We start from the raw sequence: 24732 nt of genomic DNA, 5'->3' as shown, positions 1-24732 counted from the left end.
AGCGCAAACACAGTGTGTAAAAAAAAGAAGACGAAGAAGAAGAAGAAGAGGAGAAAGAAATCTTCCTGTGTTTTATTTAAAATCTCACCTGATGGAGTTTCTCCTGCACCACAGGGATGCGTGTGAGAAGCTCCGCCCACTGCGTCTCCACCTGGCCCAAGTGAGTCCGGAGCGCCGCCGTGTCCACCTTCTTCAGCCTCAGCAGCTGATTCCCGCGGCTCAGCACAGACGCGCGCAGGGATGATTTAGCGTCCACTTCTTTAGAGAACTCCTACAGACAGGGCAGGGGGGGGACAAGTGTGAGGCAGGGGACAGGGTTTGTTTTTGTTTTTTTAAACAGTAACTGTAAAAGTTCCTCTGATTGCAGGATGAGCAGGAAACTTCAGGATGGAGGTGCGTGAACATTGTTGAGAGTGTCCTCACTCACCAGGAACGCGTGCAGGTGGTCTCGGACCGTCTCCAGCTCCTGAGGAACGGTTACGGACTGCGTGCTCCAGAACTCCAGTCTGTCCAGAGCCGAGGACAGCCACTGACCCAGCTCCGCCGAGTCGCTCTGGTACCTGGTGAGAAGGAAAGAAAGAAATAACTGTAAACAAGGTAAATCTTGGAAAGTAATTTAAACAAATAGACGTGCAATGAAGTGCCATGAAGTAAAAAAGAGAAAAGTAAAGAACGTGTAAAGAACAGTAAAGAAAGTACAGTACAGTAAAGTAAGTGTAAATTAGTGTAGTGAGACAAAGTCATGGCTGAATAAAGCTAATGTAAAAGTGAAGCAAGGGGAAATTAAAAGAAAGTATAAAAAATTAAGAGTAAAGTAAATAAATAATTAAAAAAGATTAATTAAAGATTAAAGCAGTAAGTGTTAAGCAGTGAGTGTAAAATGGTGAGTGTAAAATGGTGAGTGTAAAGCAGTAGAGTGTAAAGCAGTGAGTGTAAAGCAGTGAGTGTAAAGCTGTAGAGTGTAAAGCTGTAGAGTGTAACGCTGTAGAGTGTAACGCTGTAGAGTGTAACGCTGTAGAGTGTAAAGCTGTAGAGTGTAAAGCTGTAGAGTGTAACGCTGTAGAGTGTAAAGCTGTAGAGTGTAAAATGGTGAGTGTAAAGCTGTAGAGTGTAAAGCGGTAAGTGTAAAGCTGTAGAGTGTAAAATGGTAAGTGTAAAGCTGTAGCATGTAAAGCAGTGAGTGTAAAGCTGTAGAGTGTAAAGCTGTAGAGTGTAAAGCGGAGAGTGTAAAGCTGTAGAGTGTAAAGCGGTAAGTGTAAAGCTGTAGCATGTAAAGCAGTGAGTGTAAAGCTGTAGAGTGTAAAGCTGTAGAGTGTAAAGCGGAGAGTGTAAAGCTGTGAGTGTAAAATGGTGAGTGTAAAGCTGTAGAGTGTAAAATGGTGAGTGTAAAGCTGTAGAGTGTAAAGCTGTGAGTGTAAAGCTGTAGAGTGTAAAGCTGTGAGTGTAAAGCTGGTGAGTGTAAAGCTGTAGAGTGTAAAGCGGAGAGTGTAAAGCTGTGAGTGTAAAATGGTGAGTGTAAAGCTGGTGAGTGTAAAGCTGTAGAGTGTAAAGCGGGGAATGTAAAGCTGTAGAGTGTAAAGCGGAGAGTGTAAAGCTGTGAGTGTAAAATGGTGAGTGTAAAGCTGTAGAGTGTAAAATGGTGAGTGTAAAGCTGTAGAGTGTAAAGCTGTAGAGTGTAAAGCGGAGAGTGTAAAGCTGTGAGTGTAAAATGGTGAGTGTAAAGCTGGTGAGTGTAAAGCTGTAGAGTGTAAAGCGGAGAGTGTAAAGCTGTGAGTGTAAAATGGTGAGTGTAAAGCTGGTGAGTGTAAAGCTGTAGAGTGTAAAGCGGGGAATGTAAAGCTGTAGAGTGTAAAGCAGTGAGTGTAAAGCAGTGAGTGTAAAGCTGTAGAGTGTAAAGCTGTAGAGTGTAAAGCTGTAGAGTGTAAAGCAGTGAGTGTAAAGCTGTAGAGTGTAAAGCGGTGAGTGTAAAGCGGTGAGTGTAAAGCGGTGAGTGTAAAGCAGTGAGTGTAAAGCGGTGAGTGTAAAGCGGTGAGTGTAAAGCTGTGAGACCTGGTCCAGTGTTTGAGTGTGGAGTCGAGGCGCTGCAGCTCTTTGCTGATTTTGGTGGTGCTGCTGAGCCAGCGCTCCCCGAGCTGTGTGAGCTGAGCCTCGAGCTCCGAGCAGCACACGCGCAGTAACAGTCTCTTCCCGTCCTCCAGGACCTGATAGAGCTGCTGCTGCTGCTCCACCAGGGAGCTCTTCAGACACTGCGGGACAGAGCACAGAGTTCAGAGCGCACGCCAGCGGTTATTCATACAGACCTCCGAGGGGCGCTGCAGGAGGTGTAGAGTACCTGGTAGAGCGCGATCCTCTCGCTCAGTCTCTCCTCGGTCTCCTCCACCAGCCCCACGGCCGGAATGCTGCCCTCCACCACCTCCAGCTGCGTGTACAGGGCCTGGTAATCTCCGACAAAACTGCTCCACTCCTGAAACACACACGCACACAATAGCCAACACTCAAATAGGGTTTATATAAATCTGTTTAATATAACACACAGACACACACACACACCTCCAGGATGCCCTCGAGCTCCACCCCTCTCCTGTGCGCCTGCTTGAGGACGGTCTGGGCCTGAGCGACGGTCTGCTCCAGAATCTGAGCCTCTCTCTGCACCATCACCGCACTGACCTGCCTGAAGAACGCCTGCGTCAACACCACGTGGGCCTCCAGACCCTGGAAAAACTCCTACACACACACACACACACACACACACACACACACGTAAAACGTAAACAAAAAAATAACAAAAAAATCAGGTTCCAACCCCTAGGACAATCACTTCAAACGTTCACACACGAGACACACCTTGTGCTTGTCCAGGAGGATCTGGACCTGGAGCACGGAGCCCGCGGTCGTCTTCTGATCGGCGGCCATTTTGTCCTGCGCCGTGTCCACCAGCTCCTGCAGATCCTGTAAAGCCTTCCCATACTGAGCCTTCAACACCAGTGTCTGGTTCAGAGCACTCCGCCTCGAGCCCACCATCTCCACCAGCTCCTCATACACGTCCTACACACACACACACACACACACACACACACACACACATACACAGCGTGTCAGGCAGGAAAACATAATGGACCACAGACGGAAATTATTTTCCAACTAAAACAACATATCAGCTGCATATCCACAACCCTGTTCAACATGGAGAACTCATAACCTTTCCAGGAACCTGGCAACTTTTTCAAGACATGAGGAACCCATCCAAGGACCTGGGAACCGTTTTGGACTTCAACATTTCTTTTTAGGCTGTCTGTAACTTATTATTATAATTATAATTTTTTTTTTTTACACATGAACCTAAAAACTTTTTTTTTTTTTTTTTTTTCATTTTCTTGGACACATAAAACCTGTTTTTTTTTTTTTTTTTTATAAAAACTCAACATATTTTATTTATAAAAACACATTCTTTTTTTAATTTTTGCAGAATTCCAATACTTTTTTTTACTTTTTCTTTTATTTTTTTTTCTTTTACATAATAAATACAGTAGATTCCCAGTAGATTAGTTCATGCAAAACTATTAATTCACAAATCTAGTATAATTTTTAGTAAAATTTTCCGAATTCTAATATCTTTTTTCAGAACGTTTTCAGGAACTTAAAAACTTTTTAAACAATCTAATATCTTTTTTTGCAAAGAAGCATGGAACATGGTTACACTTGCAAAAACAGAGTGAAATAATAATATTTTTTAAAACTTAAACTTTTTTCAGATACTTAGTAACTTTTTTCAAAAACTTTTATTTGAACTTTTTTGGTAAACTCTGGATTTTTTTAAATGAAACTTTTAATATTAAAATATAAAAATATTAATACCCCTTTTTTTTTTCAAACAGGAATTTTTTAGAAACTCAAAAACATTTCAGGAACTTAAAACATTTTCAGAAACCCAAGACAAAAATGCAGAAACCAAACCATTTTCAAAACCTTTTTCTAGGACTTTCTTATGAAAAACCTTTAAGATCATCTCAACCATTTTTAGTTTCTGGTTTATAGTTTCAGCATCGTTTCCTTTCCTGGCATTTGAACATAACCAGATGTGTGAAAGCTTGGTCTCTTAGGCTGCTCTTACACTAAGCCTGATGATTTATACGATGCTCGGGTACGACTGCTCCCCTCTCCCCCTCTGACCAGCGTTCACATTATTATTATTATTATTATTATTATTATTATTGTTGTTCGGTGCTCGTGTACACTTGTGTTATAGACCTTCAGATACAGCAGGGGGCAGTATGCACCAAGTTGGTTTGAAAGCCGCCAATAAACACAAGAGAAGAAGAGAACGAGGACGTCTTTAAAAGTTTCGCACCACGCCTAATATTATTGATATTTCAGAAAGAAATGTCAGCAGCAACCTTATCGTGAGCCTCGCTGGTGTGTTAATGTTAATGATTATTAACAGAAACATTTAACGTTCTGTACCTGCAGTCTGAGCAGCTCCTGCGTGGTCACTGGGTCCGACTGCAGCGTTTCTCCTTTAGTCCTCATCTCACACACCTTCTGCTCAAACTCCCTCAGACTGTCCTCTGCTTCAGCCAGAGTCTGTGTACACACACACACACACACACACACAGGTAAAATAATATATAATCAAGAATGCCTGGTCAATAAAATTTCCTTCGAGTCAAGGTCCGGATTTCACGATAATATTATAACATATATAATTATTATATATTAAATAAAATAACATTATTTTGGAGTAAGCCATGCTACTGTATGTCGCACTTTCATGTCTGTATCTCCCACATACTCATAGTTTATACACTGTAAACTATCGTGTTGATTGGCTCTGTTGAGTGACGCACATAGCCACGCCCACCACAAGGGAAAAAAGCGCTGGATTATTGATACAATAATTATAGACCAAACAGTTTTTTTGGTAAATCCTTCAAAATAACGCGTCATATTAGCGTCTTAAATTCAATTCTTCTTCAAATATGTTCGTGGGTGAATAAATGTGATGACGAGCTGATGTCTGATCCGAACCTCCAGCTGTTTGGACGCCGGACGATCCGCAGCTCCGCACATCTTCTGCAGCAGCAGATGCTTCGAGTCGCACATCGCAGAGAATAACTGCCTCAGTTCAGCCTGGAAGACGACGGGAAGTAAAAGACGTCAAGGCTTCGTCAGTTCATAAATCCCTTTGTACAGTATGTGTATTTTAATTTAAACTACATGCAATTTAATAAAAATCATTAGAGCACATTTTTACAACACATTGCTTTGATTATGATTATGTGTATGTATATATATATAAAGCCACGCCCACTTTTCAATGTCCTGTATTCGCACACTGGCCCTCGATTCTCGATTGGCTCTTTTATTTTTATAACGCTTCCTAAAAACGTCTTGATTAAGCGTACTCTAATGAAAATATAAAAAAATATTACGCACCTGGAACGTCGTGTGTTCCTGCAGTCTGTCTCTGATGCTGTCACATCCCTGCTCCAGCAGCGAATCCATCAACCTGAGCCTCCCGTCCAGTCCGTCCAGCACATCCTCGATCAAGTCGTCGCCTCCTCCGTCGCATCCCTGCATCACCTCCTGACACTTACACACCTCCTCTCTGACATTCTTCACTTCCTTATTCAAACCCTGAACGACAGACAGACAGACAGAGAGACAGAGAGAGAGACGCTTTCAAATCTCTCAAAAAGATGCATCGCTAATTAATTTTTCAGTTCATCTGATCAATAAGAGACGCGGCGTACCTCTAAATGACACAGCTGAACCTCCGAGTCGTCAGACAGCAGCACGGGGCCAGAGAGCAGACTGTTCTCTGCCGTGTCTAGCCAGGCGGAGGCTGAACACACAACCTTGTACAGGTTCCTCTCCCGAGCGTGGGCGGGGTCAACGTCAGCCTGGTGAAAAAAACAAAACAAAAACAGGACAAATCAAATAACATCGTTTACTCCTAATCTAGGTCCGTTATACCTATTAGTATATCTAATATCTACCTCGGCTAGCTCCTCCTCTTTGTGGTTTAAAGTCTCGAATAAAGCACTTGGGGAAAAAACGTCCGGTGTGAGCTGATCCCCTCTGAAAAGACTTCCTGGGCTGGACACTCGAGACCTCTGATACACCTACAAGACAAGACAAGACAAGACAAGAGCAAGGTCAAAAATCCCATCACCACGCTCTAACGGGCTGAGCGCACATGCCGTTTATCATCATGGCGTGTTTGTGACGTACCGTGCTGAGCTCTTCGTCCTGCATGGTGTTCACTAGAAGCTGCAGCTTGGTGTTCAGGTCTTTGTTCAGATTTTCCCACTTTATTATCATACAGTCCTGTTCGCTCGCGCTCTCACCCGCATCCGGTAGATCTGCAGCACTGTGACTGTGACAAATATAAAAAAAAAACACAAAAGACAAATTGGTAGAGTCATAAAAAGCAAATGCAAAAGGTTTTTTTTAAAGAATGGCGCCCATTATCCAGGAGGACACACCTTTCTCCATTGGGCGTGGTTTGCTGTGAGAGGATCTCCTCCCCTCGGCAGGCGACAGACTGCATCAGCTTCCTCTGCTCCTCCAGCTGTGCCTCTAACTCCTGCACAGCACAGAGATGAACTACTACTACACCAGGAAGACTGACCCAATGGGCGTGGCCTAATATTCTAACGAGAATGTTTGATTGACAGTGTAGAAAGGCAGCACTTATCATGATATTTCCATTTTAAGGTCCACCTGATTATGGAGTCACCGGAGCTGCTACACTTGCACTTGCTAGCTTAGCTCTGGACTAACACACCGATCTTAACCCCGCCCACCTTACAGCCAAATTATAAACTGTATCTGGTTATCTATTGCTCCGTAGCAACGTTAACCTGATTAGAAATCAAACACACGTTTAAGGTGTGGTGAGGTTGTAGATACACAGTATACATGAGTTTATGGTGTGAGGTTTGTACCCGTTGTCTCTGCACCGTGTCCTGGTGCTGCTGGCTGCGAGTGGACCGAGCCTGACTCAGCCAGTCCAGTACGCTTGGGCTCTGAGACAGAGACGAGTCTGGCTCACTCTCCTCCTGCTCCATCAAGGAACCCTGAGGTAACAAAGGAAACTTGCTGTTAGATTATTGCTATAGCTTAAACTCCATGGACAATAACTCAACCCCTATGGCTAATAACCAAATGTGATGGCTAACAATCCAAAATATATGGCTAGCAACTCAAACTCTACAGTTAATAATTCAAACCCCATGGCTATAACCCAAACCCTATGACTATTAAACAGACCCTATGGCTAATAACTTCAACTACAGCCCTTATACCAAACCATATGGCTAATAACTGAGCTCTTAGATAATAACTCAAACTACAGCCAATATACCAAACTCTATGGATGATAACTCAAATCCTATGGAAAATAACTCAAACTATAGCCAATGTACCAAACCCTATGGATAATAACTTAAACTACACCCAATATCAAAACCCTATGGATAATAACTCAAACTACACCCAATATCAAAACCCTATGGATAATAACATAAACCCTGTGGCTAATAACATAAACACCATGGCTAATAACATAAACACTATGGTTATTAACATGAACACTATGGCTAATAACAAACACTATGGTTAATAACCAAAAACCTATGGCTAATAACATAAACACTATGGCTAATAACATAAACACCATGGCTAATAACATAAACACCATGGCTAATAACATAAACACTATGGCTACTAACATAAACTCCATGGCTAATAACATAAACACTATGGCTAATAACATAAACACCATGGCTAATAACATAAACACCATGGCTAATAACATAAACACCATGGCTAATAACATAAACACCATGGCTAATAACATAAACACTATGGTTAATAACCAAAAACCTATGGCTAATAACATAAACACTATGGCTAATAACATAAACACCATGGCTAATAACATAAACACTATGGCTAATAACATAAACACTATGGCTAATAACATAAACACCATGGCTAATAACATAAACACCATGGCTAATAACATAAACACTATGGTTAATAACCAAAAACCTATGGCTAATAACATAAACACTATGGCTAATAACATAAACACTATGGCTAATAACATAAACACTATGGCTAATAACATAAACACCATGGCTAATAACATAAACACTATGGCTACTAACATAAACTCCATGGCTAATAACATACACACTATGGCTAATAACATAAACACCATGGCTAATAACATAAACACCATGGCTAATAACATAAACACCATGGCTAATAACATAAACACTATGGTTAATAACCAAAAACCTATGGCTAATAACATAAACACCATGGCTAATAACATAAACACCATGGCTAATAACATAAACCCTATGGTTAATAACATGAACACTATGGCTAATAACATAAACACTATGGCTAATAACATAAACCCTATGGCTAATAACATAAACACCATGGCTAATAACATAAACACCATGGCTAATAACATAAACACCATGGCTAATAACATAAACACTATGGTTAATAACCAAAAACCTATGGCTAATAACATAAACACTATGGCTAATAACATAAACACCATGGCTAATAACATAAACCCTATGGTTAATAACATGAACACTATGGCTAATAACATAAACACTATGGCTTATAACATAAACCCTATGGCTAATAACATAAACACTATGGCTAATAACATAAACCCTATGGTTAATAACATATACACTATGGCTAATAACATGAACACCATGGCTAATAACATAAACACTATGGTTAATAACATGAACACTATGGCTGATAACATAAACACTATGGCTGATAACATAAACCCTATGGCTAATAACATAAACACTATGGCTAATAACATAAACACCATGGCTAATAACATAAACACTATGGTTAATAACATAAACACTATGGTTAATAACATAAACACTATGGTTAATAACCAAAACCTACGGCTAATAACATAAACCCTATGGCTAATAACCAAACTCTATGGACGATAACTTAAACTACACCCAGTAACCAAACCCTATGGATGATAACTCAATTTACAGCCAATATACCAAACCCCATGGCTAATAATCAAACCCCATGGCTAATAATCAAACCCCATGGCTAATAATCAAACCCTATTGCTGATAATCAAATCCCATGGCTAATAATCAAACCCTATTGCTGATAATCAAATCCCATGGCTAATAATTAAACCCTATTGCTGATAATCAAACCCCATGGCTAATAATCAAACCCCATGGCTAATAATCAAACCCCATGGCTAATAATCAAACCCCATGGCTAATAATCAAACCCCATGGCTAATAATCAAACCCCATGGCTAATAATCAAACCCCATAGCTAATAATCAAACCCCATGGCTAATAATCAAACCCTACAGATAATAGCCAAACTCAATGTCTACATTAAAAAAATATCTTAGCAAGTGAAAATATCTTAAGTTTAGTTGAATTTATCTATACTTTCTTACAATAAAATGAAAACAGATCAAAACAAACTTGCAACATTAGTGACAACTGGCTAGAAATAATCTTAATCTTAAACTTGGTTTGTTGTGAATTTATTTTAAGATATTATAGAACATTTTTTGCAGTGTAACACCCCAAACTCTACACCAAACTCCCCAAACTCTTTGGTGGTCACATTAGCCTTGTATCGTGAGTTTACATGTACAAAAGTAACAGAGTGACTTATTTAAAATGAGTTTCATTTCAGGAGTTCACTTTTTAGACCAAAATGCTCCAGACATCTCACTTCTCAGACTACTGAGTATCTCCAAAGTTGGTGGCTGTGTGTTAGTCATGAGCGTCCACAGTGAAGCGAACACAGCTGGAGTCACCACTGCTTACACACCTGTGCTGAAATTAACCCTGAGGGACGCTTATCATAAGGAAAACAGCCTTTCCCAGAGGTCTCTGTGTTCCCAACAATCACTTTGTTGACTGGCTGCTCTTCTGCTTTGCTCTGTACACGGTCCTCACCCATGAGACAGACAGGGGTTTCAGTATGACACAGGAGGACTGCGGTCGGGCTGGTTTCTCTACCACTGAAGTTTGTTTGGTGCTCTTGAGACACGCGACTTCAGAAGACGGTTTAACTGAAACGTAACTGAAACCGCGAGAGAGTACTAAGAACCGTATCCTGTGTGCTGATGAAAAAAAATGACTCCTTTAAGGCGGTGTCTCCACGTGTCAGCACTTTGTACGAGTCAAAGCTTAGGCTGTTCCTTCAGGATAGAGTATTCATTTTTTTTAAGATACTCACCTGGATGTGTGTGTGTTTGTCCTGGAGGATGCGCTGCAGCTCCAGCAGGCTGGCTTTGAGGCTGTGCAGTTTGAGCGTGAGCTGCTCGGCGTCTCCACGCATGCCGGCCTTTCCCTCCAGCAGGAGGCTCTCGCTGTGTACGGACAGCTCGGACAGACACAGCACCTTCTGCTCGATCTCCAGCAGCATGTTCTGTACACAGAATGGAGCAGAAATCTATCGCATACAATATACAGACCCACTTATGTCTTTGGAACCGTCGGCTCACAACGAAACAGCTGAAGCCAGGGTTATGACGTCATAAAATATAAGAGCCAATCAGGTTTCGAACATGAAAAATGTTGCTCGTTAGCTGGTATTATTACTTCTCTTGTTTGCATTTTTATTGAATGACTGGCTTAGAAAAAAAATTGGAATACTGCGTATCTTTTGTTTCATCATATAACAATTAATATGCTCCTCTTTCATAAAAAGCAAAAAATCTTGTTTACTGTTTACTGTTTGACTTTTACTGTTAATTGTTTAAGCTTGTGAATGAGCTACAGCCAAAACAAGTGTATTATTACCCAATCATATGTTACAGTTATTAGACTCTAGTTACAGTGTCGAGAAATTAAAAAAAAAACTAAATAGCAAAACCAAAAAGAAATTGAAAAACCCAACAACAAAATAATAAAACCAAAAAAATATTAAAACAAAAAACTAATTAAAAAATGAAAAAAAAAAAAAAAAAAACGACCCCCCCCAAAAAACAAAAACAAAATAATAAAAATGAAAAACATAATGAAAAAAAATTTGAATAAAAGAACCTGAAAAAACAAAATGACAAAACCTGAAAAAACAAAATAACAAAACCGAAAACAAAATGACAAAACTAAAAACAAAGTAACAAATTCAAAAACAAAATAACAAAACTGAAAACAAAATTAAAAATCGGATAACAACATAACAGAAAACACACTGACAGAAAACACAACGACATATCCAGAAACAAAATACCAAATGAGAAAACACAACAACAAATTAGTTAAAGCAGAAAAGGTGGGTACTGTATAGTTTGTGAATAAAATTCTTATTGCTGATTGGAAAAGACATCTGTCACTCGAGACATACTGTACTCTACGAAGAAGTACTGCAGCCTCACAGCATTTAAATGCCATTTTGTTTTGTCATTATGTTTTCGGTTTTCTTATTTAGTTTGCACTCCTCTGCCACCATATAGTCGAGACTAACCACTGGAATCACTGTCGTTTAAAAGAAAAAAGTTTCGTTTGTGAATGGTGTGTATCAATCTGGAGAACATGGCATCATGGTGTAAGTTCTCAAGCTATCCATTTCAACAAATTTTTCTTTCTGGAAAATCAACGACTAAAAGCAGCCAGAAAATAAATGATTGACCACAAACCAAACTCCAGTTAATAATTTTCCAGTTCATGGCTTCTTAGCAAACGTTAGGTCCAGAATAATGAGGTGAGTACATTCACATCTGTTTCCTGAGAGTACCAAGTGATCTGGAACATGGGCTATAAAACAGCCCTCATGGTATAGTATGGTATGATGATTTTTATTTCTATTTATTTAATTATTATTATTATTAGGTTTCTACAAGACATTTCAGGCCTCATTGTCTAATCAGAAGCAACTTCCCTGCTGCTCACCTGACAGTCGATCAGCTGCTCTTCCATGTCCATGTCCTCCGGATGCGGCTGGAGGGCGGAGCTAAGTGTCGCTCGCGTGCTGAGCAGCCAATGATCGAGCTCCTCTGCCTCGCTATGGTAACGCTGCAGGGCCTGTTCCTGTCTCTGCTCCTCGAGCTGCTCGTTCAGCCGCTCCTGCACAGCACAGATCAACACCCTGTTATTAACAGTCACGCAGAATTACGCTAGTACAAGAAATTTTAATGACTGAACATTAATCGATTACGATTCAATTACGATTGAAAATGTATTAACTGATGATGTTTGTTTTGCGCAATGTTTCTCATGTGTAGTTCATATACAGTATCTGTTAACTTGAACTTGTACAGGTGGTGCACAGTACCGGACGGAGAATTTTTATGTTTATTAACATGTAATTTATGTTTCTTGTTTTTGAATCAAGAAAAATAGACAAGCAGGATTTTGGACTGGCTTCTTTTTTGGTTATAACTATTTGACTTTTTTTATTTGCTTCATAAAAACTAAAATGTTGAGATTATGTCACTAGAACTGATTTAATAAAACTATAATCAACTGAGAACAATGTGCATCTTGTTACCGTTAACAATGAATAAATGTATTGATTATTGGTTAACTGATTGTATGTTTTTTTTTTTTTGAAATATTAGAAATTTGCAGTTTTAAGTAATAGTTTTAGGGAAAATGTAAACAAATAAAAGACTGTTTTAAAAGTGAAAAAAATGCTAAACTAAAATAAATAAAGTAAAAATATACATACAATTATATTAGAATTTATTATAATTATAATAGAATATTAGATTATAAATAGTTATTACTTATAAATCAATTATTATTAATAATAAGATTAAGATTAAAAAATTTTAAATACATTTGCGATTAAATTTCTAAAATTCCTGATATGCACACTGTGACATCTGTGCATGTGTGTGAGTTTACAATTTACATTAGACACTTTACATTTGAACATCAGATTTAGTATTTGTTAAGGATTTGTGAAATTGTTTAAAGTCTGAAGTACTTCCCTCTTATTTACTGATATTAATCTGTTTAGTAAACGTTTTTGTTTTTTCATTAAAGACGCCATATGAGAAAGGCCACAAGCTTAAGATTCTCTGTTCACGATAAGACACTCAGTTTAACCCCAGACCTCTCTGCTCAGGCTCCTGTCGCGTGTGAAAGAACACCGTATGTCTCACCTCCAGGAGCTGGCGCTTGCCCGAGGCCTTCATGCGGATGGTGGCCATGCGTTCTCCCAGCACGGTGAGGGTGGAGTGCAGTGCCAGCTGGTCGCCAGCGTCCTGTTCGGGGTTTTCTTCGTCCCGCTGGAGCTCCTCCGAGAAACACGCCTGTAGAGCGCTGATCTCATCCTGAAGCATCAGGATCTCATCCATCAGCGCCTGGACACACAGGAAGTCCATCATTTACTGAAACAATACAGCACAGACTGGGGCAAGGGCGTGCGTTTTATATTTATTTGTTTATTATGTTGCCTTGGTCTTACTAAGGACAAACACAGGCACATTGCTGAAACTGAAACAGGCACAATTTATTTATTTTTAATTATGCATGCTTTCATTTCCTTTAGTTTACAGAAACCCATCTACGTTACCCATCACTTTTTAGCTTTGTACATACAGTATAGCCATATACAGTATACATTGACCACATTAACTCTTAGTCAGTTCCTTGTACTCATATTGATTTATATATTTGTTTTAGAGAAACAATATAGAACAAAAGTAAGTGGACACCTGACCATCACACCCATAGGAGTTTCTTCTCTAAACTGTTCCCCCAAATTCTGATGCAAATAATTGCATAGAATGTCTTTGTGTGCTGTAGCATTACAAAATCTCTTCCACCTGGAATGAGTGTCCTGCAAAGAGCCCTGAATAAACTCCACCCCCCCAACACCTTCTGGAAGAACTTGAGGCTCCTCGACATCCGCCTGAACTCATTAATGCTCCACACAGCCTTGCCACAGAATCTAGTGGAAAGTCTGGAATGGGATGTCCAACAAGTACATACAGTATACTGTACGTGTCCAAAGACTTTTGGCTAAATAGCATATTTACCATTTACAGTACATGTAAGAATCTTAAAAAGCAGTGGTACTAGCATAGGCCCCTGAGGAACACCAGGCAAAATATAGTCAAAGTGTAAGTATACCAAATTAAGTTCTTTATTGATTTATTCTTTAATAAATATATATGTGGTCCCTAAAATCCACATTTTAAAAAAACTACCAGTAAATAATTAGGATTTGATACTAATGTGATTCTCAGTCCCTGCTTCCCTCACCTGATGGGCTGCCATCTGGCTCTCGGGACTCTTTCCAGCTTCTAGCCCTTCGTTGAGTGAAGCCTCGATGGACTCCATCTTGGTGGAGATGGACTGTAAAGACTCCTGGTAGTGCTGCTGCCTCTCCAGAGCCTCGTACAGACTCTTCTGCTTCTCACTGATCTACACAGCAGTGAGTAGAGCACAAGCGGTCAGGAGTGCGCCGGGGAGCGATAACACTGTTATGTACGCTGATAAGAGTTGAGAATGGGATGGAAAATCATTTACCACATTCTTTAGCGTTTCCCACGAGCGCTGTAGGTCATCCAGGTTTGCCGTGGCGGCGGATTCCATGGACTGGTCATACAGCTCCTGTAGAGGGGCGCGACTTAATGGGGGTCTTCCTGCAGTCTGAGGAAGAGAGTGCATCAAATGCAGAACAATATTTAGACCATTATCTAGTTCTAATGTGTTTACCTACATGCTAGTTAGAAGCTTTTACAACAACAAAAAAAAAATGCACAAAAAAATTCTCATTTTTCCAATACAAATATTTATACTAACAATAACTTGTTACCAGTCAGCTGTAGCTTCTAGTTGCTATAATTACTATTTAGTCTTGTTTTTTTTTCTTTTAAATTATTTTCTATCAGTAACTAGGACCAGTAGTGTAAACTAGCTACAGTACACTTTTGATTTCAAACACGTTTAACGTTATTAGCTGTGTATCAAACAATAATACGCATAATAGTCAGCAGGTAGTCAGATCATTTCAAAAACATTGGTACCTCGGCCTACGCCGAGCGCCCCTCCTCGAGAGTTTTTGCCTTAAGAACTAAAATTTTGCAAGTAACTAGCGATGGCATGTGAAGCATTCTCAACATACGAACCTACAGTAGCTGAACCGAGTGCCGGCTAACTTGCGCGTTTGTCTGGGAGCCGTTCAAAATGTCAGTGGAAAGCCAAGTGAAACAAGTTTACATATTTTTTATGTTTTTTTTGGGGGAGTTTGTGCAAGAATGTTATCAAGGACGGTAGCAAGAAGAAAACGGAGCCACTTTGAGTTTGGTTTTCAAAGCAGTCGGTGCCAAGAGGAATCCTAACTTAAGGTTCAGTGATGTTTAATGTCTCTTTATTACATATTTTCCTTAATTTACATGCCTTTTCTAAATGTTTTGGTTGTTTTTATACATGACAATATGAGTATAGTGTTGGAAATTAGTAATATTTTGTGTCATCTGTATTTGCATTCTTTTCCTTGGGTTTATCCTATTAACAATAGAAAATTGTTAGATAGAAATATTGCTGTACCACACACCACTTTCGTTGGGTAACGCAACACCATGCAGAAAGGGAGTGAAGTAAAAGTACAGATATTTGCTGTACTTTAAAGCGGAGTAAAAGTAAACAAAAGTGTCCTATACTACTATAACTACTCGAGTAAAATACAGATATGTGAAATATGCACTTAAGTACAGTAACAAAGTACAGTACATATACTCAGTTACCTCCCACCTCTAAAAAAACTTACAGTAGTAACCAAGTTATGTGTATATAGTTCCTTGTTCACTTTATGTTAACTCCCTGACTAAATTACATTATTGGTTTTATTATTTATTTTAACATTAGTCAGTACTTGGGTGGTGTTCCTAAAGAACATGTATAGCATTAATGCTAAAGTTTGTTAACATTAACTAATTTGTCAAATAATGCCAGTAAAATAAAATAAAATAAACAATATAAAGCTCAGTAATTTTGAAATTAAATGTACATATGTACATAGATAAACCAGAGATAAAAAAAAAAAATCCAAAGTAATGGAAATCAAGCAGGACGCGAGCTACATGAAGAACATATACAATGACATGAATTCATACAAAAAAAAAATAAAAAAGCTTTCCATTATACGGCTGTAATTTCAGACATCACTACACCCTAAGGTCCGACTAGCGCCTCTGTGGTATGTTTTTATCAGCTCGGGGGCGGTGCATAGAAGGAATGTGTTAGATACGAGTCAGCAGAATGGCGGGAGGCACTCAATGCGTCATTTTAACATACTTTATACAGTATATTAGTTGAAGTTGTGTGACATGATGGCAGCTATAAGCTATGATTGATTAGATATATTATGTTATGTACAGTGTGTGTTATTATGCAGATTGTGTCCTTATGATTCATATTTATCCATTATTAAGTTATGTGAAATTAAGATGTATAAGAATAAGTTGTGTGGTTTTGAAATCTACTGTATGTTATGTAGAAGAAGAAAGACAACAAGTAAAAGAAGACACTCTTTAGTTGTCACATACACATTGAAATTCTTTTCTTTACATATCGCAGCTTGTTAGGAAGCTGAGGTCAGAGTGCAGGGTCAGCGGCGGCACAGCCTTCTGATCACTTACATGCCATTATGATGTTTAGGAGTTATGAGTCATTATCCAGAATCTAAGCATGCACATACTGTATCAGTAGTATACAATTATGATCTGTATAAATTCTTCTTCCTCTTGTTCTAGTCAGTGAGAGTTATTAAATCATCTTTTATCAAATACTGTCTTTCTTATCCTCTTTCTTCATTTTCTAAAATTCTGGATGTTCTGTATGCCATTATGACATATTTTATATGATCATTTCCTACATAAAATGTCTATAAGTATAAATTATTGTCATTATAACCTATAGAAGTTGTAACTGTAACTTGTACTGTATACGTAAAGACAAGTATCAGTTTCACGTCATTATGTCATACAGCATATAAGCATCAGTTATGTAATTACGACAAACTAACTGTATGTACGTATGTCAGTTTTCCTTTTTCCTTTAAAAAGTATAGAGTAGAATTAATAATATTAATTAATTAATTAATTTTTTGATAAAAAAAAAAAAAAAGTTTATTTTATATATGTGGTGTAAGATCCACCCTCCATGCGAAGCTCGGTGCTGTCCATTTGTTATTTGTGTGGGTGCCAATAATTTTGCAAGTAGGGAAATCGAGAAGGTAAATTCGAATTAGAGTGAATGAGGTGATTAGGGGAAGGTCAATGGGAGGTACCTGGTTAAGGGAGACGTCAGCGTTAGGCCCGGGTGAGGGGGATCTGCAGGCCGGAGGGGAGGAGACCTCACTGTTGGTGCCCTCCTCACCCGACTCCTCCGTCACAGGAGACAGGAGAGTGTGACATCTGCCCGCGGTCATCTACCCCATCGCACGGGACGTGACGAGAGAGACAGAGACAGACAAGAGTGGGGAAAAGGAAAAGAGTGGGATTTGCGGTTTGCGAGTTAATTCCCGAATCAGTAAATAAGCTGACGAGGCAGTAAAAAGGAAGTTAACAGAAAAAGAACCAGAGTGTAGGTTTATTTACAGCACAAAGGATGTGACTATTTTGAAAATATGCATCATGTCTCACACACCGCAAAATTAAAACAGCTGAACCAGCTACTAAACTCGTATAATAAATGTTATAATGATGCATAAGCCTGAACCAGCCCCAGGTACAGTATAATTCAGATCCGTTCTCTAAGTCAGAGAACCAGTAAACCTTCCTGGAACCCTCACCCAGTCTGAACCCGGGACAGCTTCCATGTAGGGCCGGATACAAAACACATTCTCGCACTCAATTGGATGAGACTTGAGCCCTGAGCTGTCGGACTAAAAATAGATCCACTGCGCTAACAATGTCTTCTGCTCAAGCAGCAGCAGCAGCGGCCTCTCAAACACACACACACACACACACACAGTCTGACTGGGTCAGAAGGAATGTGTTGAGCAAAAAGCAGAGCAGAACTGCAGTTAGCTCCTTTCTGGCAGTTAATTGGGAACTTTCTGTCCCACAGCGATTCAGTGACGCAATCGCAGGGCAATGGCTCACCCGGGGCAAGATTCAAAGTTTCCCGAGTCGCTAGTGAAGAGCAGAACTGCAGTACAAGCGAGTTTTGGGTACAGGAAGGAGGAGAACGAACCCTTAATGACGGAAGGACACTGAAAAAAAGGTCAATAGCTGCCATGTGCACTATTCTTTTATACATTTTGTTAATAGTCGCGCATAATATAAAAAGCTGTTCCGAGCAGACGTGCGTTAGATTACCAAGGTTTCAGGCCTAATCTTTTTGTAAGGTAGTACAATACAGGGATATACAGTGTATTATAACCTTAATCTTTAATCCATAGTAAAAACAAAAATGACAAAGCATAAAAGAAACCCTTTTATTTTTGCAATTAATCATCAGGACATCCGTAAGTATGAGGAACATTTCATCACGACATCCGCAAGTAAAAGGTTCATGACGTCATGACAGCCATGAGTATGAGGAACATGTCATCATGACACCCATAAGGTTGAGGTTCATGTCATCATGACATCCGTAAGTAAAAGGTTCATGACGTCATGACAGCCGTAAGTATGAAGAACACGTCATCATGACACCCATAAATAAGAGGTTCATGACATCCATAAGTATTAAAAACATGTCATCAAGACATCTATAATTATGAGGGTCATGTCAACATGTCATCATAACACTCATAATTATGAGGGTCATGTCATACTGTATATAAGTATAAGGTTCATGCCATCATGACGTCCATAAGAATGAGGAACATATCAAGACACCAATAAGTATAAGGTTCATGCCATCATGACGTCCATAAGAATGAGTATTATGTCACCATGACATCCATAAGTTTAAAAGTCATGTCATCATGACACATTGTTATGAGTTTCATGTCATCTATAAGTATAAGGTTCATGTCATCATGACATCCATAAATATGAGGTTCATACTGTATCATGACATCCATAAATATGAGGAACATGTCATCATGACACTGTTATAAGTATGAGGAACATGTCATCATGACATCGTTAGGTATAAGGTACATGTCATTATATAAGGTTTGCGTTGTAATGACATGCACAAATATCAAAGAAACATGTCACTATGACAACCATAAGTATAAGATAATGTACATGTCATTTTAACATCTACAAATGTAATATGTGTTCTTGTGAGTAGTTTATACATCATTCTGCCATGAACGTCTCCTCTGCAGCAGAGCTCAGTTTTGTTCTTGATTTCCTGGGAAGGTCTTCATGAGAGACAGTTTCATCATGGACCTTGATGGGTTTTGCTACCGAACTATTCCAGAACAGCTGACTTTGGTGTCTTAAAATAGCAACTGTTTGTTACTGTTATTTATTATTTATATTTGTTAATGTATAGTTTTGAATAAAATCCAGTATTGCTCTAGAAAAGTAGAAAATAAATCTGAACTTTGGACCAGCACTGTATAACTATCAGCTGTATGTCAGTGTTGCATCTGTAAGTTACTGAGTTGTTCTGATTTACTCTGTGTCACTATGATGAAATAATTCCCATGCATCTGTATCTGTGTTATACGGCATAAACAACACGTTTGAGCTCTGTGTCGTTACGATAAACAGCATTTCTTTATAACCTCATGAAACACACTTGGAGCGTTATATACCAAATGTCACGTCAGGTTTCCTTCTACACTCAGGATCCAATCGATCTGTAATGACTGTAATGCATGATTGAGCTTTTGACATTATTTAAAAGTGAAATACATTTGGTAACGATGGGATATGAGGGCCACCTCTGAGACAAAAATAATAAAAACTAAATCACAAACTCCCTAACTAACTCCACGGGCCTGGAATTCATAAAAAGAATGAACCTGATTCTGAACGCTCATGCATCAGACCCAGCGTGTGTGCATGTGTGTGTGTGTGTGTGTGCATCTGTAAGTGTGTAAGTGACTCACCATGACGACCGAGGGGTGTGCTGCGGGGTGTTTGGTCATCTCCTCCTCCTCATCCTCCAGCTCCTCCAGGCCGTCCGAGAGCCCCCCTACCTCGCTGACCGTCAGCAGCATGGTGGCGTGCTTGGCCTTCACCGTCAGCATCTTACACTTCGAGTTCAGGGCTGCGATCTGCTCCTGGTAACCTTTTATCTTCTGGGCCAGCTCCTGTCACATCACGCACGACTCTACATTACATCCCGTTAGACGCCTTCTCGGCTCTTACACAAGGCCGGCTTTTAATCCCGAGCACGAGCGAATCCGGCATGGAGCTAAAACCACAGAGTTAAACCTGAAGAGCAGGGAGTGGACCTAAACACGCAACACATTCATGTTTCTCTCTCTATCGCTCTATCTCTCTATCTCTCTGTCTCTGCTGGCTGTAAGGAAAAAACACCCAGCAATCCTGCGACTGTTCGATTGTGAATTCCCAACCAATCAGAGCGCGCCCGGGGCGGGACCGTTACCAAGGCCCGGAGAAGAAGTCTGAGTGAATGGCGAAGCTGTGAACCAATGAGGGAAAAAAAACGGAGGAGGAGGGAGACGTAAGGAGGAAAAAAATCTGGAGAGCGAGGCAGGACTTCCTCTACAATCAGCCACACACACACATTCACACAAAGAGGAAAAGCCGGCACAGGAAATGACCTCAGAGAGAGAGAGAGAGAGAGAGAGAGAGAGAGAGAGAGAGGAGGGACTGAGCTGCCCGTCTGTGATTTCCTTCCTTCCTCCGCACCAATCACAAGCAGCTCCACCACACACACACACACACACACACACACACACAGCAAGTGAGAGGAAGGAAGAGAGCTCAGATTACACATTCCTCATGAGGGACCCCTCCTCCTCTGTGTGCGCACACACACACACACACACTCACACACACACAGAGCTGTGACATGCCAGAAAATGTCATGGTTGTCGTTTTAACTACACACAGTGCAAATGTTTGTGCACCCTCTACTGTCCACGGTAGATTTTATTTAATTAGTCTGTGTTTTTGTTTATTTATTTGGTTTGTCTTGGGGAGGGGGGGGGTGTTATGGCGGTGGGGATGACTTCAAACAGTTAAACATCTAAGGAAAAAGAAAAAAAAAGTAAAAGATAAAAGAAAAAAGTTTTGCATTGATTCTTCAGAAACATAAAATTCCAATTTCTTTACCCCACAAACATTTGATTATTTATTAATTTATTTATTATTTTGTAAATTTTTTAAGGTTTATATATGTAAGATTTTATAAATCTTTAATATGTTTATTTTTTTATTGTAACTTTTTTAATTATATTTGAATTAATATTAATTTAACTAACATTCAACAAAACATTTTATATAATATTTAATTTGTATTATCCTATTATCTTAATAAGATTCCTTTTTGTTGTTTTGTTCAGATTTACCTATTGTTCTGTTTTTTATTCTGTTATTTTAATCAGATTTATATTTATTACTAGATTAATTTAATTTTAAATAAACATATATTTTTCATTTTTTATATATGATTATACTATCATTTTTATTAAATTTATACATTTTTTTCCGGTTTTATTTTATTTGTATTTGAGTTATTCCTTTTTTTTAATTAGATTTACATATTTTTCAGATTAGTTATTTTTGTATTGTTCATATTTTGTATTTTAAATGTATTTATATATTTTTTAGATTTTATTTTATTTGTATTTTTATTATATTACTTTAATTAGATTTGTATATTTTTCAGAATATATTTTATGTGTATTTTAATTATTCTGCCAAATTAATTAGATTTATATATATTTTTAGACTTTATTTCATTTATATTCTTTATTCCGTTATTTTAATTACATATATATATTTTTTAGATTTCATTTTATTGAAATTTAATTTAAAAGTTTTATTTAAAAGTATTTATCCTTTTACTTTAATTAAATTTATATATGTTTTAGATTTATTATATGTATTTATCACATTATTTTAATTAGATTCATGTATTTGTCAGATTTTTTATTTGTATTCATCCTCTTATTTTACAATTAGATGTGTATTATTTCAGATTTGATTTTATTTGTATTTTTGTCCTATTGGTTTAATAAGATTTATATATATTTAAGTGTTTTATTTGTATTTTACTTATCATATTATATATTTATCATATTTGATTGCATTTATTAAATAAGTAAAACAACATGGTTTTCCCAACAGCTGGCTTTCTGTGGATTTAAAGTACACACCTGGATGTATTCGAGTCTCTCTCCTATTAGCAGAATGGACCATGTTTCCTGATCCAGCGCCACCATTAAGAACGGTAAGGAGAACTCTGATGGTCTGAATACAAATGTCAGTTTACTGAGACTGTGTTTAAGTACGAGTCCGGGTTCTCGGGGTGACTAACACTCGGGTCACGTACAGTATAAAGCGCGTGTACGGAGCGATAAAGCGAGAGCTGTAGTGCAGAATCCGGGTCTCATGACTCACCTCATGGTGCTGAATCTGCGTCTGAAGCTCGTGGATGTTGCCCGTAGCGACGGGTCGGTCCTGAATAACCCGCTGCGCTTCCTCGATCATCTTCTGAAGGTTCTTCACTTCCTGTTCGTACTGCTCGTACTGCACCACGGCCTCCTGGGAACACGAGATTAGTAATCACAAACAGAATGCACTCGGACTGTGCGCAGTGTGTGTGTGTGTGTGTGTGTGTACAGTACATCACCTGCAGTATATTGCACTGCTGGATGGTGGTGTGCTGGAGGTGGCTGCTGTCCTGCTGTAGACTCTGCGCAGTGGCACACAGGGGTAACTTGGCCACGGCGTCCTCGGGCAGCTGCAGAGCGCTCATGCACTTCTGTACGGCCTGCACCTGCACCTTAAAGCCCTCCATTTCCGTCAGCAGGTGCTGCGTGTCAAACATACATCATCATTCTGATGACCTTAGTGCCTCTCCCAAGGTCTCTGCCCTGACCCTGAGGTCACATGACCATTTTGCAGCCACATTCGCCCCACGCTGGTCTAAGACTCTCACCTGTCTCTGGAGCAGCTGTTCTCTGAGGCTGAGGCGAGCCAGCTCCGGCGAGGCCAGCGTCTCCTGAACTCTCTCTATAGCACGGTGGAGGCTCTTCACCTCGCTCTCCAGCCGGCTCAGGTCCTGGAACGAGCAAAAACGTACCTCGCTTTCATGCTCGGATGGAATGAAAGCATTGATAGAAAGACCTTTCTCAATCATACTTCATTAGTCATGTGTTTTGAAAATAGATTGAAGTTCACCGAACTTTCCCTGCAAGTCCCGGTTTGACTTGAACATCCCTTATAATTATTATTTTTTAATTGCAGTGCATGAAATTCACACAATCCACAAACTCTCTCGTTATAACTTAAACAAATTATACAACAACAGAAAACACTGGTGGGGTAAATAAATAAATAAATAAATAATAATAATAATAATAACAGAAATATCAATATTAAATAAGAACCAATGAGTACATTAAAAAAATGCACAATTGAGAAAATTAAATACTTCTTGCTTAATTCCTAAATAATATACTAATAATAGACTAATAATCATTGTAATTACACTACAACATATTAAAACATGATTGTTACAGTTACAGATATTTTATTTATTTATTTAGTAAAGCACTCGTTTAACCGGATTTAATTAATGTATGTAGAATTTCTATTATTGCACCATTAAGCCTGATTTTCAAAACCAGTTTCCCCCCCCCCGGAACCCCCCCCCCCCCACACACACACACACACACACACTTTGGGTGCGCTTAAAGACCTTTGTTTACTTTATAAAGAATATGAAAGTTTTAAGAAATTCATTAAAATCAACAAAATCCAGCAAAAAATATAAAAGCTAGATAAAACTAGATAATACAAACTAGAGTTTTCCAGTACAGGCACAGTTGAGTTATACTCATGACAGCTTTTTAATAAAACCCGGTGGGTCAACTTTAATTGTTATTATTATTCTTTTTTTATATTAAAAAAGGTCTGACATTTATAATCCCCCCGTGACAACAGATCAGATAATCTTAAGAAGAAGAACTAGAAGACAGTGAGTGAAACTTGGTCTTTAAACGTCCCATCATTGACCCACACCCCCCCCCCCCTAACCCCCCCCTCCCCCCCACCCCAACACGTTCAGCACGTTTAACAGGAAACTGCTCTCCTGAGACGTGTGTAAGTGGGTCAATTATCCTCCAGGTGTCTTGAGAATCATTTACCAAAACCAGGGCGTTACAGTGTAGGATTAAGATGAAATTGTTTAATATGAAGGGAAGGAAACATCTCTAATAATAATCTTTATTATCATGGCAGCTCTGGGCGCTTGGCGGTATGTAGGTTGCGGAAAGCCTGGGTTCAATTCCCAAAAGGGCATCCTGCCTTAAAACCTGTGCCAGGTTGTGTGTGCGGATCGAATACTGATACATTACGTCTCACACACACACACACACACACACTTAGACTCTAAAGACAGATTCAGACAAGGTAAACTCTGTCACTACAACTTGACACATAAATACGGAGATAACAACAAATAAATAAAATCAAAATGCAACCTTTACTGATACCGACTCGAATTAGCTCAGAGTCACACTTTATTCGAGCCCCAGACGCGCTGTGAAATATTGCAGAAAGACAACAACTTACTCTCACGTCCACATGGACACATCAAAAACAGCTTTAAAAAT

At 39.0% G+C, this 24732-nt stretch overlaps 1 protein-coding gene across 1 annotated transcript in view; it reads right to left on the bottom strand.

The window, feature by feature from the left end:
• Positions 1-24732, bottom strand: part of syne1a (spectrin repeat containing, nuclear envelope 1a) — a 202842-nt gene that overhangs the window by 36204 nt on the left and 141906 nt on the right. Inside the window, 24 exon segments of the mRNA XM_053488825.1 lie at positions 89-271; positions 428-560; positions 2050-2246; positions 2333-2464; positions 2551-2724; positions 2845-3045; positions 4462-4581; positions 5026-5127; positions 5434-5634; positions 5751-5900; positions 5997-6122; positions 6232-6376; positions 6486-6586; positions 6948-7079; positions 10288-10479; positions 11946-12119; positions 13163-13363; positions 14268-14429; positions 14535-14657; positions 17299-17439; positions 20029-20232; positions 22514-22657; positions 22746-22928; positions 23055-23177. Coding sequence (XP_053344800.1) covers positions 89-271; positions 428-560; positions 2050-2246; positions 2333-2464; positions 2551-2724; positions 2845-3045; positions 4462-4581; positions 5026-5127; positions 5434-5634; positions 5751-5900; positions 5997-6122; positions 6232-6376; positions 6486-6586; positions 6948-7079; positions 10288-10479; positions 11946-12119; positions 13163-13363; positions 14268-14429; positions 14535-14657; positions 17299-17439; positions 20029-20232; positions 22514-22657; positions 22746-22928; positions 23055-23177 — 3744 coding nt within the window.

The sequence above is a fragment of the Clarias gariepinus genome, chromosome 27 (genome assembly GCF_024256425.1).
Source record: "Clarias gariepinus isolate MV-2021 ecotype Netherlands chromosome 27, CGAR_prim_01v2, whole genome shotgun sequence".
NCBI lineage: Eukaryota > Metazoa > Chordata > Actinopteri > Siluriformes > Clariidae > Clarias > Clarias gariepinus.
Note: the sequence above shows the minus strand (reverse complement) of the source record. Positions and strands in the feature narration are given on the sequence as shown.